The following is a 16042-nucleotide window of genomic DNA, read 5'->3' as shown; positions in this document are numbered from 1 at the left end:
TTTGTCCTCTGCAGATCCTGTCACTGGACTCACACTGTCTTACGTAATGTAGGTGATACCCCTAATACTTATACAACTACAACTAAAAATGGTGATTATACAGGTATAATCAGCAATAATGACATGAAACATAAAACACAAACAATGAAATGGTTCAAAATTAAAGCTAGATGGCAGTGTGGGTTAGTTTGTTGGTTGGTTCACCATTCTGACACACGTCTAAACAACTATGAGATGGGTTGCCATTAAAATCTAGTGCAGACATTCATGATTCATGGTCCCCACAGGAGGACTCCTAATGACTGGTGATCCCCTGACTTTTCCTCTAGCGCCACCATGACATTGACATTTTCAGGGTTTGAGTGAAATGTCTTCACAGCTACTAGATTCTGGTTTATTACACGGAACCATCTGAGAACTGGCCCGTAGACGCTGTTTGGAAAAGGAGAGGCAAATAAATCACCGCTAACTTCAACAAATCAAAGTCGTGCCGTAGAACAGAAAGATCTTTTTCCTCGAGAAAGACACTAAGTCACTAAAACAGCTGCAATACATACAATATATTATTATTACTATACATATATGTGATTATATGCTGATATAAGCCCTGTTTTATCCAGTCTAACACTCCTTAAGGATTAACAGAGTTCTGCCTTATGATCGCTTTACAATGTTCAGTGTATTGCAAACAGATTGGTAAGAGGGACAGCAGGCTCAGGTTGAAACTGTGCAAAGTACCACTGCACCTTGTAAAACTTCATAAAGTTGCAAGCATCGCTGTAGCCTCGTATCTTGTTTAAAGAAATGCAGGCTTCTTTTTGAGCCTGCACAAGGTGATGTTCTGAAAATCTACACTCAGCAACTGTACTGATAAAAAAAACTGGCGTTACACACAAACTTTCTTATTGAAACGTATGTCTATGGTTTTGTGAAGCCATTCAAAATGTGTTTATGTAAACACAGATACAGAACATTGCAAAAGTCCAGGTCCAGATGAAATAAACAACATGAATGAATCCTTGCAGATAAAAAAAAAAAAAAAGAGATCTAATCTCAGGAAGCTGCAGGAAGGAGGACTGAGCTGCTGAGTTTGTTCGAGGATCCAAACGTGAGATTACTGTAAAAAATGAGGGGGGACATCTGAGGACAGTAAACATTCATTTTTCACCCATTCTGAGGTGGATTTGCACCAAATACGACACTGAAGATAAAAACCTAGTGATAATATTAATAAATTCAAATAATCAACAGTCTCAGAGGCTTCAGTAACATCTTAGAAAAGGAAGGATTTATCGCAATAAGACGTGCGATGACCTTAAAAGAAGATGCTTCAAAGTACAACACAGAAAGCGCTCTTTCTAGTGATGCAGTCAGACTCTAATACAGCCAAAAATTATAGTAGTTATTTTTTGCTCAGGGGGGATTAATCTAAAATCCAGTGGTTTAGCAGATTTATGTGAAACCACAAACATTTATTTAAACCCAAGCTGTGTCCTCTCTGCAGGAACAAGCGCCAGCGTGACTGCTGAGTGAGAAAACACATATTGGATAGTGAAGAAGGATACTGGTAGCACACCATGTCACAGAATGGTGAATATCAGCACCAACCATCTGGCTGTCTGATGCCCCGAAATGGTTTTGATTTGAATAAACAGTCACTCCTACATCTCCTTTTCACCCCGTGTTGGAGAGTTACAGTTGGTGACTCTATTAAAGCTACAAACAGCTGAATAAATCTTTGCATGGTCATCTCATAACAATAAAACCAGCCGCATAATAAACAAGTTAGTGTGTGAAAAGGCTGCTGCTGTGACGCTACTGAAGATAAAAGATAGAAAGAGGAATAAAGATGCAATAATATGAAGTCCCTCTTGGATAATGCAGACAAACTAAGAGCCTTGATAGAAATATTATAGAGATATTTCACCACAGAGGGACAAACCCAGCCTGTGATGATGGGTCGTTTTCATTAAAGAGCCAGTAATAAGGACATTACTGCCACCTAGCCAGGACTGTGATGAAAAGTTGTGGAAGTGTGGCAGTAGGGCTGTACAGTAATAATGGGCCAAACATGAGCCTGAAGCTCACATCACATTTCAATTAAGCCTCATGCAGATATTATAAAGGTACTCAATTATGACCCAGTTCATAAGTGGATTTGCACAGATTACCTAAATCACCTGTCGCTCTTTCTTCACATGCATATGAGTGCAGAATCACAATGACCTGCTCAGAAGGGACAATTGCCTCCTTCTGAAGATGGAAAAACTGTATTTCCTACTACACACACAGCTAAGAAGTCATTTTGGAGACAAACTCCTTTTGGAAACAGAGCCTTCAAACCAGGCATTTAACAACACAATCAGGTCTCTCTTGTAAAAGACATCAATAGACCTAATGTATAACACTCGCCGAAATTACAAGAAGGCCCAAATAATTATGAATTTGTCATAGTAAGCGTTTCACAACGTTCAGAAAGTTTCTCCTAACTCAACAACTCACACATTTGAGTTATTTTCAAAGGGAGTCTGGGGAATTTCTCTCTCTCTTCATCTCCCTGCTGTTGTTGACTGTAGTTACTGTGGCTGCTTTGACCTATATTATGTTGGTGTTCAAGTTTGCTGTCTGCTGTAGCGCAAAGTGTTCTCAAACTGTTGTAAATTGCTGTTAATAACAATTAGACATGTGTTACCCCAGCCATTAAAGTTAATACAAAATACATGAATGTCGCACACCATTTGCTACGACGTCATTATATAGACTGAAAGTGTCCCTGTGATAAAAAGTTGTGATGTTTGTGTCCACTTGGCTATGAGGTGCATGGTAAAATGTAGTTAGTTTAACACTGATGAGCTCACATAAAAACTAGGGACCATCTTGCAATGGGATCACACCAGCTGCTCACGTTCTGGCCCATGACCACCCAGTAGTACATTAGTACATTATAACATGAGACGCCACCCATCTTCAAGCTCTGCCTTCATTTGTATCTCAACTACACACATGTAAAGTTTAAAGACTACATCTTACACGGTTGTGAAGCTGTTGCGGTGACAGAAATCTCTTCTCAGACAGACAGACAGACACATAACCACCTGGCAAAGTACCGGAAACTGCTTCTGTGGTAGTTTTTGCTGCAAGGTGAATCCATTGTGAGTCACATTTTGCCACGACACATACTATACACACACGTACTTGTACTTATATACTTGAGGAGCCTGATCGACATGATGCATTCACTGGCCCCTTCACTGACCTTAAAACAAACCTCTACCTTCTTTACCTTCAAACAGCCCTCTCAATTTGTGAAGACCAGCCACTTTCTAAAAATGTCCTCACTTTGTGGTTACAAACCTCCAGTCCCCACTATGTTGCAAGTATAAGCACACACGCACACACACACACACACACACACACAGACTCACTGTCGCTACTGGGAATGATGAGGATAAATAATTCATCATTAATTTCACTCTCACTTGGTGACAAACATAAGGAGGTAGATGGCAAACCAGTCACTGATGACAGATTGCATTAATTATTAATTTGCTTGTTAAAAACAAAAAAAGTAGATTATGCTTGAAAACATTTGAGCCAAAGAAGTCTGATGAAAACCTTGTTTTACACGACAAACCCATCACACATTAAGTGAAAAGCAACAGTCAACAATAAGCCGTTTATACTTGGAAAATCACAGGTGTAAATAATAAAATGAATGATGGCCGAATTCCACTCCTGCTTCAGTGTCAGGGCCCTGGTGTTGTTCATGCTGACTCACTGTCACGACTCACTGGGACATTTGAAAAGTACAGAGTCATAGTTGCTAGAAACACCTGTGCTTTTCCTGCTGTGCCGTGTCAAAATGTCTGCCGATCGACAGCAGACACTTTACCCCAATTCATAGCTGAAAGAGCACAGATGTAACAAATGATATTAATTATGGCTCCATTCCATGTAGGTCTATTAGTACGACCTGACACTGAGCCAGCATTCAAAACACGATCCTGAAACTGGAGCAGCCGAATGGACAACAGTCGTAATTAAAGTTAATAGTTGCACCGGTGCTTATTCCTGCTACAACACGCCGAAATATAAGCTGTGAAAATTGGTAATAGTTTTGACAGTTTTTGATAACAAACGTGTGTCAGATAAAAAACATTGTCATTGAAAACAATCAAATTCACTGTAGTGATGCCAAATGAAAAAGCCCCTCTGACTGTTGACTGATAACTGTGTTTACCACACAGCTGGATCCTTCTCAAAGCGAGCCTTTAATTCTAAGACTCGTTCTCTGATGTTTGAAGTTTGTGTCCTATTAAAAAAATGTTTGAGTTTCAATAACAAGTACTTCCTCTCTCCAAATTGAAGATCCACAACAATCCATTCCAACATTAATTCACACTGATAATGATTTTCTATCAGCTCTGGTTCTCTTTCCAAATCAAGCAGGCACTAATAGAGCAGCATCGCCACAGGTCAGTGTATCTCATTACACTGTTAGTCGCTATGCGGACTGACAGGATGATCATGATGCATCCAAACGCTGCCAAGTTGACTCACAGCCTCCGTGTTTATGTGACCCAGCTGGATAATCCCTGACCCACTTACTGCATCTGGATGTGACCCTGTCTGATGTGCTGATCCTCGCCCGAGCCGTACTCTCCTGTAAACCTACTGTTAAATTAGCTGAGTACAGAGAAATTTACCTTTTGCTGTCAGAAATGTTAACATTGGTGAGGGAGAATCTGCTGTTGTCAGATGTTATATTTCTGCTACTGAAGTTGATTTTTTTCCGCTGTGAGCGCTTGAAGGTCCCCTTTGAGCAAGTTCTGCTTTCATAAAAGTGCGTTTACTTCGTGCGTACAGTCTATTGTGTTTTATGTTCACTATTACAACAGAACACTCTCTTTACTGGGAGCAGCACATCTCTTTATCAAGCCCATGATGTTATTTTTATTATCATTTCCATGCAACAGCAACAACAACTCATGATTATTATTATATTATTGTCATAAGTCATTATTGATGAACCTGCTGATTGTTTTCTCCATTTCCTGATTAACAATTAGGTCTATAACGGAGTTTTTCCATCCTGGTCCTGGTGGCCAGTACCCTGCTCGTCATCAAGCTCTGCTGAAGCCTCATAACAACCCATTCATTTGAATCAGGTGTGTTGGAGCAGGGAAACATCTATAACATGCAGAGCCAGGATTGAAAGTCAGATCTATAAAACAAGAGAGTAACACTGAATAATAACCATCATTTACAAATGGTAAAATGATGGCTAATTAAACTTGAATGAAATAAATGAAATGCTTTATGAAACATTTATTAGGCATTTTCTATCGTAAAGTTGCATTGATGTGTATAATACTGTTTAGTTTATCAATAAAAAATTATCTGAATGGACATTATAGAGTTGCAAAATAAATGGTTTATAAAGCGTTTTATTGTTTGTTAGCAGTGAAACCAATAAATAAAGTTTAATTAACCATGTATTTACTTCTTTTATTGATGGTAGTTCTTATGAAGAGTTACCAACATCAGAATACAAGTCGTCTGCAAATATCCTGTTTTATCCGACTGACAGTCTAGAAACCCAAAGATAGTCGGTTCACAGTAATGTAAGACAAAGCACAACATAGTCACATTTCAGAAGTCTGAACTAGGGTTAGCATTGTTTTTAGCCATGCTAGTAAAATGAAGTTGTGAAAAAGTACTTTGATTTATAACCAAATATTTTCAAATTAATGTCATTCCTATCAGCCCCAGCTGTGCTTTTTGTTAAGTGCTAACTAGTAAATGTTAGCATGCTAACACACTAAACTAACATGGTAAAAATTATACCTACTAAACATTAGCAGGTCACTGTGAGCATGTTAGCATGTAGCTAAGAAGTACAACCACTAAACCACAGGGATGAATGTCGACTCAGTCCTGCTCCTTAAACAGTAAACATTTAATCATTATCTGTATCCTGTCGACGACTCGTTGCAACGCTAGTTGAAATAAATGGTGTGACGTTGTTATTGTATCAGTTGGCCACGGCAAGTAAAACTCACTGAGTTTAATCAAATGGTAATGCTAGCTAGGCAGTGGTTGAATGCTGACGTTAGCTGAGGGGCTGATTGATTATCGATTCCCAGTCACCAATCAACTAATTGTTTCAGTGCTAGTTGAAATAAATGGTTTGAAAATGTTAATGTATCAGTTGGCCATTGCAGAGCACAGCAGCCTTTAAATGTTCATCCCTGTTTTTATTTTTCCCTCCAAAAACTGCTCTAGTCAGGATGCCCAATATCATAAAATAGGACAGTCTGAGCAGTGAGCAGCCGATAGTAATAGCTTCTTTGAGGATTTGGAGAACCTCAGAGAAAATAATGAGGGATATTTTGCTTTGATTTTGTCGAAGTCATCTGAGGCTTTAGCTCTCATCACAGTGCATTTCCTTGGCTCGGGGCCTCTCCCTTCAGCACTTTGCTCTTCCTGCTGTCTCTGCTCCACTGCCTTACAACAGCATGCGCTTTCAATCCCTGCAGCTTACACACTATCACAGTGCGGACAACTACATTAATTCTTCTCCTGATTTTATTTTGCTCTCATCTGTGACTTAGTGGCTAAGCTCTCTGGATATCTCTCACTTTTGACACTCATTCTCTCCAACAAAAACCAAATCTCTTTAATCTCCACCGCTGCTCTTTATCTCTTCAAAACGACACTGACAACATGTTGCATGCATTGTGTCTTTATTATGAATGTGCTGCAGAAGTCATAATATTCCAAGTGCCAGCTTTTCTTTGTAATTGTCAACTTCTATCATCATACATTAATAAAAAATGCACAACATGCCAATAACCACAGAGATTATAGAAGCCAGGTGGTAATACAACGACTGCCGACAGTTTCTGTGCCTACTTTAGATCATAACTACTTAAATGCTAACTCATATCAACTACAGAATTATCACAATATTGAGATTTATATCTGCAGAACACATCAACTGTTGATTACAATTAAATGTACATATTAAGTACTAACAGAGGGGGAAAAAAGCCATATTAATCAATACAGAAAATAGTCTGCAGGTGTGAACTCATGAGAAATTGTGGCGTTTCTGTACATGATTCAAAAACCACAATAAAATAATAAATAAGGAGTTTGATCCATTCTTGATGAATCCCAGTTGTTTCAGATCACAGTGAGAATCACAGGTAGATAAAGAGGTTAGTTAAGGATACATAGGAGATAATAATAATAATAATAATAATAATAATAATAATAATCAGGTTTTAAAATTAGTTCTATTCATATTTCAAACCCATAAAACCATGGTCCCCTGAACCAGTTTTTAGAAATTAACCATCACAAGACAGCATCCTACTGTGTGTGACAACATAATGGGCAGATATTTAGTTGTTCATCTCTGTTTTTGAAGGGTTGAAAGTGCCACAATCTGTCTGGTTTGAAAGTACAGGCTCCCTGTGGATGCAGCAACAAGCTATATCATTTGTTAACCAAATAGTGAAGGCCATTAGCACACAATACAACCGCCATCTGTCAACTGCGGCACAGCACTCCAAAGCATCCCATTATGAAACTGTTTTACAAACATTATCAAAAGATAGGTTATAGATGACGTAGCATAGCTTAGCTTAGCTTCACTGTATCTTGCTACATTTTTTTTGACGTGAACGTGTACCCCTTTTCCTCACAGTGGTCAGTGGTGTCGAGCGGATACACAGTAAAGGTGCGGCAGAGTAAAAACACTTTTTCTACAACAGCAATTCTGTGATCAGAGTTGGGTCTTTGAAAAGACAAGACAACTTTCCCCTCTAAATTCTTTTTTTGGCACATATTTTTCCTTGCAGTGATGACTCTGCCTTCTGTGTGAGACTTTCCATAATCCCCTTCCGTTTTAGCACCCATAGCCAGTCCTTGGTAAGCCTCTCTTTTTCATCCTCTTTTGCCACCCGTACAGTCAAAGACAAGATGTATGGCAGGAAGTCATGAGGAGCACACAGAGGAGAGATTCTGAAAACGTAGAGGACATACAGTGATTTGAAAGTGTTTCATCTCTGTGAAGGGAAGTGGGTGAATTTCTCTGTGAATCCAACGCAACACAAATCCCAGAGCCCCTCCACGTGTCCGAGGGGATTTAACGGCAAGCTGGAAGTCTGATGCGGTCCTGTCGTTCGGTGCAGTGGAGGATGGACTTGGCGGACATTTTGTTGGGACTCGCTTTGAGGCAATCCTGCCCATAACCACCTCCACGGGGGCCCCCATATTTTCCAGTCCACCTCGTCTGAGTCAGTTCTGCGGGCGATGATGGCCAAGAGTTCTTGAGGATCGTTCTGAATGTGTTGACCAGAATACGAAGGGACTGATTAGACTGTCTTCTCCCTTCTCCATCTAACATCAGACGGACAAATCCACCCCCCCCCCCCTCCCTCCCTTGACTCAGAGCAGCAGCATTTGCATATTTTATTTTTCATCCATTAGCAAAAGGGATTTATATAGATTTACAGAAATATAAGTAAGCACTGTATAATATCGGATGCATATTTGTCACACATCCAGGTAATGACTAGGCGGTAAAGACGGTGGTGCAGGTGCGGGCCAGACGGTCAGTTGCCTTATCCAGTTTCATCCTGGGATGAAACTCAGGTTTTCACATTTACTAAAAAAAGAAGAGGAAGCGTATTAGTTGGAGAGCTATGGATCACTGCAACTTAATATGGATGTATACACTTTCACAGACCACAGAGGACGGATATATAATGAGAAAAACAAGGATCGTTCAAGTCCCAGAACCCTTAAACTCAACTCGTGTGTACAATTGCTCTGCCAGTCGTTAAGTTAATGAGGACATCTCTTGGATTAATGAGACCCAACAGGCTGTGTGCATTCAAAAAAAGATCTGCTTCAAATGAAGTGAAAAGGCAAAGAAGCATTTAACTGACTGACCCTTCGAGCTTATGTTAACCATACAGTGCAAAAAGACAAATACTAGTCCCTTTCTTTACATGTCACTATATTTATTTGTCTTGTGAGCATGTCAACAACTCACACATTAAATATACATGTGGTACAGGGGCAACAAGACTTCACATTGTGTACAAGCAAACAGGGCAAGGCGTACAACAGACAGCAGACTACACGCATCACACACAGCAGTCCGAGGCATGCAGTCGGTTACAGCTGGAGGCTGGGGGCCACCCGTGCAAATGGGAAAAGAAACACGTCATAAAATGTAGATTTGACTGATGCAAATGTGATTAATATGTTCTGATGTTTGTGTAGCGTTGACGCAGTCCCTGAAGGCTAAAGTGCTGCAGTGTAGAAAGACGTGTGCAGGCATTGTAACTAGTGCAATGTTACGCAAACACGGATGGAAAGAGTCTCAGGGATTACGGAGGTAAATGCTGTATCGTGATGGAAGAAACAGTGACAGTAGTGGGTTTTTGGGCCACGACGATCAGGATTCAAGGGACACAAAAATGTTCAGGGGGACGAATCAGCTGTTCTTAACTACACAGAGGGTAAAAAGGAAGGGAGGGGAAGATTTAAAGGTCAGATTTGGGACACTCACTGGCCAGGTTGACAATGCAGGCGATGATAATGACCGTCCCTCCTACTAGTGACACCACGGAGAGCATCTTGGCCACGCGTCCCAGACGAACGGCGCCATCCAGGTTTCCCTGCTCGAGACTGTTCTTGGACTGAGGGAGAAGATTCAACCATCTGTTAGCTCGGGTCACATGGACAAATAACAATGGTTATAACGATGGCCATTTTCTGCTAACGTCATGCTTGAGTGCTCAATTAGTGTTGCATTACTGTGACTCCAGTTGCAAGTTGCCTAAGTGTTGAGAATCTGACAAATTGTGATCATTTTACCGTTACCATTTTAATGGATAGTGAACATCTGGAGGGAAATTTGACCGTCTTTCAAGATAAAACAACACATTTGATAACCCATTAGCTAATGTTAGCGTTCAACCGGTCAGTTTACATCTATCGTGTAACACTGGCAGCTAGAAAGTGTTTGAATGCTAACGTTAGCTAAGGGGTTATCAAATATTCAATATTGTTTTATCTTGAATTACGGCCCAATGTCCCTCTGGATTTTTCACTACCCGTTGTCTTCTTTACTTGCTGATCAATCAGGAAGCAGTGAAATGTTCACAGTTGGTCAGAATCCCTGTCTTTGTAGGACTGGCTACCTGGATCCCAGCAGAACAACATTTGGGATCCCCCCCTGGGTGCGATGTCAGAGGAAAATGGCCACCATGTGAATATGGTTTATTGAAAACAGAAAAATGGTCAGAAACAAGCCAAAACATCCAGTTCGTACCATGATGGAGTAGACAAATCCCACAATGTTTATGGGCCAGACGGGGCAGAAGCAGGCAAGCACGGACAGCAGGAGGTAGTCTTTAACTTTGGTCCGGTCCAAGGGCGGGTTGGTGGCGATGCTGGAGTGGCGGGAAATCGACGGCCTGGGCGAGAAGGCGGTGTAGCCGATGGAGCTCGCCCTGCTCCCCTTCCTGGTCTTGCCGTGATGATGGGGGTAAGAGATGGAGTGCTGTCTTCTGGGGGGAGAGGAGATGACCGGCGAGGTGCTCTCTGCAGGCGCCGAGTGGATCCCGTTACCTACACATGAGGGGACGAAAAGGACGGGCGAATGTTTAAAACACTGCAGGAGCTAAATGTGTGTGCGCCCTCCCAGGAGCTTTTTCATGCACTGGAGTCTGACTTGCCCGCGGTGAGCTGACTCAGCAGCTGTTTTACCCCCACCTCCACCCACCCTGCTGCCTTAAATATGAGGTCAAACTCAGTCACTTACTGTTCTTCAGCTTCTCGTTGATGACTATGACTAGTTCTCCTTTGGATTTGCTGCGGGGAGGCCTTGTGCCGGCCGGGCTGCTGCCGCTTTGGATGATTTGTTCACCTCTGACTGGAAGGCATGGCTCAGAGATGGGGGCTTGGCTCGCTAGAGAGCCCTCCTCATCCAACAGCGATGGTTGTTCCTCCCCTGGCCAAATGCCGGGACATGGCATCATGTTCACAGCCATGCTGACAGCAAGATGAAGCCTCTGTTTGTGGTCCGGTCTTGGTTGTGCTCCCTGTAGTTACACCTGGGGGTTAGAAAATGGTTTTTACCAACTTGGTAAACAAAAGTTTCTCCCTGAAATCAGTTTAGGGACTGTACACAAATTATTCAGGTGGGTGTTTTCACCCGTGTCTGTTTGTTGGTTTGTTAGCAGGACTACAAAAAAAAATCACATTTCAAAGAAAGTGACATTCACAGCTCTTGATTCAAAAATAAGAGGAATGGCTTGGATATTCGATGAACAGGATGCATTATTTGTGAAGTTTTCCATAATTTGAGCAACTGCTAATTCCATTGCTAAGTCTGTTTACAGCCCCTGTGGAGTACCACTGGCTATGTAAAAACATTTGCATTGTTGCTCCAAAAGGGAGATACGCAAAACCTACACAAGTTGCTTCTATCATAACACACCAGAGTCTCCAACTAAAATGCAAGGTTTTGAATTACCGGGGAGATCGGGGGCGTATGACCCCCCTAATTTGGATTTGGACTGCTCCAAAAAAGCACAAACAACATGTATTTTCTATATTCATGCCAGTAGAGTCTTGTAATACGTTTTCAGACCCTGCTAAACTGGACCAGATCATTTCTTAACCTTGACGGTGGTTGAACGTCTCAGCTGCCTGCCTCATGTCGCTCCCATTACCGTGACATGTCCTCATGCCCACGCTCGTGTGCAATGCTGTAGGTTAATGTATGCAGCTAGCTTGATGCACTTTAACCTTCATTTATTTTAAAGCTAACATTTGCCTTAAAGGTGCAATATGTAAGAAGTGGCCACCTGTTAAATTCATAGTCCCAAAAAAACAAAAAGGGGCAGCATATCACCATAGTAACTGGTAACTGCTGCAAACTGTATTCTGTGTAAACATCCATGACTGTAGCTATTGTTAGCTTGTTAGCTCAGTTAGCCATGCAGCTAGCCAGGACTACTGGGGAGGTTGTGTTAACATAACATAACTTCAAAAGATAATTTTAGTTAATTCTTTATTGTTTTAAACTAAAATTATTACATATTGCCCCTTTATTCACACGTGTGGCTACATAGCTAGCTAACTGTGCCTACGACTTGGCATTTCATTACCTATATAAATGTTATAGTATCTAATGTTAGCTTCCTTTTACGTCCTTAATAATAATGGAGGCGTGAGGTTTTGACCATGAAGAAGGAAATAGTGTAATATCATCATCTCTGGTTCTGCTAAATACATCACATGAAAGTCTTGTTCCACAGCCTAATGTTATATAATTAAAGGTTAGAGATATTGGGGGAGGTTGTCCAAAGTTCAGCCTCTGCTCATCAGTCTAATAACTTCCCGACAGTCCCTAAATACATCCTGCTTTAGCCGATTTAAGAGTTTGGATCCTGACTCAATATCAGGATGAGCCTCTTTATAATCCACTCAGGTAATATTCATGCTCTCTTTAAAATTAAATCATCTCTTATGTCACAGGATGAATTGTAAATAAATAGACTGGAGGTAAACATTAAACACAAAGCACGTCCCTGCAGAAAATCAGGCCTCAAAGCTCTTATTATTAAAATAGCAGACTGTCTATATCAGGTAACAAGGGGAAAGCAGGTCACAATGACACGAGGAGTACAAAGGCATGGCAGATGGAGGCTGCTTTGAAACGATAGTAGCGGCCATGGTCTCGGTGCAGGTGTGTACATACCATTATTTCTGCATGTGTACACAGGCGCGAAATGACATATGGTGGCCACGGAACAAAAGGTAGAAAGGAGAGGATGAGGACAAAGGAAAATACTCGGGATGGAAGAGTGAAGGAGGAAGAAGAAGAGGAGGAGGAGGGTGCTTATTAATTAGCCTGCTGCTGCTGGTGATTTGTATTCAGTGGATGGGAGATGCTACATTGCAATGATAAGCAGAAAAATGCATTGGATCATTTAACGCAAAGGCCGAATTGTAACACTAATTAATGATTAATAATAATAAAAAGGTGGCAATGAAGGTAAATCAGACTGACCTTTTTTTATTATTATTCTTCCAGCGCCTGTCTCAACACAGCCGGAGCGCCTCTGGCTTTGACATCGTGGAAACGTTTTTTTTTTTTTCCTCCTCAGGTGCAAAAACAAATCAGCATCACACGACAGCGAGCATCTTCCTCTACAGCCGCGATGTGTCTGCAGACGAGCGTCTAAAAGATCCGGGAATATCCTGGAGAGACGACCGGGTTGTTGTTGTTCCTCCAGCGCAGTGTGCAGGGATAGATGGATGGATGGATGGGTGGAGAGGGAGTCTCCAGGATGGCAGGGTGGATCAGAGAGGAGGGGTGTGTGTGAAATGAAAAGTGAAATCAACCAGACTACGTGATGTGGGAGGAGGGAGGGGAAGCTGGATTATAGCATCCTCCTCCTCTCCTCACCCCTCCAAAAATACCAGCTTCTGTCACTAGATATTTGCTCGCTCAGTGATGCTGCATCACAGCAGTTTTTCCAAGGATGAAGGACAAGAGTTCACAAATTAGCCCGTTTAGGTTTTCAACCCAAAAACAGGCGACAAATACTCCCAAGAAGATGATGATTGATCCAAGAGAGGATTCAAGGGTAAAGGGATGTTCAAGCCATATGTGAAAAGTGTAGCCACATTTATTTATTATCATCATGAAATAAACACTCAAGACATTCAATGACATGTGAAACGTTTATTAAAAAAGCAATAGTGCGCCACCAGCTGGAGCACAGTGGTAACTACAAAAATATCATAAAACCAAGCATAGCATAAAAGACAAATAAAAGGTTCTGAGATAGAAATTATATACATTGATCAAAAAATAAAATAAAAAAATCAATTCCCCATGGCACTCAGGATGTTCGCCTGAAAAGGTGAAAAAGAAACAAACATTAGCAAGATGATGCAGAGCCCGATAAGATAAGGCTTTATTGATCACAATAAGGAGAAATGAGTACAGATAAATAGGGAAAGTAAATAAAGATAAAATAATAGGAGGTATGTTGAACTAAAATAAGAATAGAAGTAAACATCAAACCTATAGAAGAGCAATTAAAGACAAAATGACAAAATAAAGTGACAGCAGCAGAGTCGGAAAGTTTAGTTTATGTTGACAGCAAACACCAAGTACAGCTGTGGATGATGGGAATGTCTCTGTTTTGTAAGTATTTAGTTATTAATCAAATCATTTTTGACTGGATCAGAGTGCTACATGAACTGTTTATAAAAGATACAACAAATTATTCTATGGGGGACGTCTGTACCAAATATCAACCATTTAAGACTTTCTGAGATACTTCACCCAGAAGCACAATCATCACCCTCATCGGATCACTAGTGGAAAAAGTCCACGGCTTACTGATATTTCAAGGCAATCCATGTAATATTTGAGATATTTTAGTCTGGACGCCGTGGGGAAGCAACTGACTGACCAACATGACCATGAACAGAACTGAACAGAAATACTGCAAGCATTGCTATTTTTTATTTTTTAAACTGAAGACTTGTCTTACCTTCATAAAGGTGGAAAATCTCTTTTCTGTCATACCCTCAACTTTTCCCAGATCCTCCAACTGCAAAACCAAAAATCATGTTAGATATATATAGACAAAAACACTGAGGACAAGGTGTTGTTGTGGGGTGAGTAAGACAATCTGAGCTGGACAGTCTCTACACTAACCTTTGTGAAGTGACCGTGGATCTCCCTCCAGCCCAGGATGAGCTTCGCCTTCTTGTCGCCGATCTGCTGCAGACCCTTCAGCTCTTTTAGGGAACCGGTGTTCAGAACCTGCAAGATTTTCTGTCTGGACTGCTCCAGCATCGAGTTGTCTAGTTGGGACTCCCAGCCACTCTCCATGATATTCTCTTTACCATCTGGAGGCTGAGAGTAAAAAGATAAATAGTGTAAAACCTGGATTTAAAACCGCATTTTACACAATTATAGAAAACTTACAGTACATGGAAGTCTATTTTTTTACTGAGAACATTTATTTGTCCGTAGTGGTCTGGAAAGCAGGTTAATTTGACCTAATAAATTGGAGAACTTGCAGTTTCTGTCGAGTCAAAAAACAAATTGAAGCTAATGCACCACGTCAGCTCGTTTCTGATGCTTGCAATTCTGCAGATGTGTCAAGCTAAGCGCAGCACAGTCGAGGCTCAGATGCTGACCTCAACCTGGTCTGAAAGCTTCTTCTCCTTCCTCTTGACGCAGACTGACTGTTTCTTGACCACTGCAAGCTGCTGAAGAGGCTGAAGAGGCGACACTGTGTGGGAGGAAACCACAGAGAATAATATTAAATCCATTTAACGCAACATATTAAAACACAGTCCATTAGATTCTCTGAAGACTAGATTTCAAACACAATTTTGTATTGAAACAGATCCAATAACATAATATTTCATTGGGGTTTAATGATGTTTCAAAGGCAAATGCCAACGTAAGTTATCTGGCTCATTCTCCAAGCTGCTGAGGGGTGTAAAAATAATTCCTCCTCATCGTCATTTGATACATTCTCTGGCTCCTATATTGTAGACTGAGGTCTTGGATCACATTGCAGCTCGTCAATAGCTTCAGTGATTCAACATAACAGAATTAGTGAGTGACATGAACAACAGTACTACACAATGCTGAATCAAGTTTTTCCAAGGTCATTTTTAAATATAGGACTTTATCATTCAAAAGCAGTTTTAAAAAAGGTGCAATATGTAAGAACTTTTGTTAAAAACATTCAAAATGTAACTAAAATTAACAACAGAATGTGAGCATGCGTCTGTTTCGTATTATAGAGATATATACTGAAGTAAGCATGCTGGCCCAGCCCATCTGAGTCCAAGGCTCCTTCGTCTGTATCTCTAGCTGCACGGCTAATTGAGCTAACTAGCTAATGGCAGCTACATTTCGCAGCAGTTAGCAATTATTCTGGTGATATGCTGCACCCTATTTATTTTAAGTATG

At 40.9% G+C, this 16042-nt stretch overlaps 2 protein-coding genes across 3 annotated transcripts in view; both read right to left on the bottom strand.

Annotated features, from left to right (window-relative positions):
* Positions 1 to 8600: 8600 nt before the first annotated feature.
* On the bottom strand, positions 8601 to 11075 carry prrt2 (proline-rich transmembrane protein 2). The gene is made up of 4 exons (XM_073489072.1): positions 10847 to 11075; positions 10355 to 10653; positions 9590 to 9719; positions 8601 to 8677 (listed from the first exon to the last, which is right to left on the bottom strand). Exons 1-4 carry the CDS (start codon positions 11073 to 11075, stop codon positions 8661 to 8663), a joined length of 675 nt encoding a protein of 224 aa, XP_073345173.1. The 3' UTR covers positions 8601 to 8660.
* Positions 11076 to 13765: 2690 nt separating this feature from the next.
* The window catches only part of kif22 (kinesin family member 22), an 8767-nt gene continuing 6490 nt past the window's right edge, over positions 13766 to 16042 (bottom strand). For both annotated transcript variants that reach the window (XM_073489398.1, XM_073489397.1), the window contains exons 10-13: positions 15256 to 15350; positions 14768 to 14968; positions 14601 to 14660; positions 13766 to 13953 (exon numbers count right to left, since the gene is read on the bottom strand). In XM_073489398.1, the coding sequence (XP_073345499.1) occupies positions 13924 to 13953; positions 14601 to 14660; positions 14768 to 14968; positions 15256 to 15350 (386 nt within the window). In that variant the 3' untranslated portion in view covers positions 13766 to 13923. The remainder of the gene's footprint in view (positions 13954 to 14600; positions 14661 to 14767; positions 14969 to 15255; positions 15351 to 16042) is intronic.

The sequence above is a fragment of the Pagrus major genome, chromosome 20 (assembly GCF_040436345.1).
Source record: "Pagrus major chromosome 20, Pma_NU_1.0".
NCBI classification, from domain to species: Eukaryota; Metazoa; Chordata; class Actinopteri; order Spariformes; family Sparidae; genus Pagrus; species Pagrus major.
Note: the sequence above shows the minus strand (reverse complement) of the source record. Positions and strands in the feature narration are given on the sequence as shown.

Excerpts from the sequence above, each read along its gene's own strand:
- prrt2 (XM_073489072.1), bottom strand. The coding sequence starts at position 11,075 with ATGGCTGTGAACATGATGCCATGTCCCGGCATTTGGCCAGGGGAGGAA. Across the intron at positions 10,654-10,846 it reads CAACGAGAAGCTGAAGAACA|GTAACGGGATCCACTCGGCG; the intron begins GTAAGTGACTGA and ends CCTCATGTGTAG. Across the intron at positions 9,720-10,354 it reads GATTTGTCTACTCCATCATG|TCCAAGAACAGTCTCGAGCA; the intron begins GTACGAACTGGA and ends CTTCTCCCTCAG.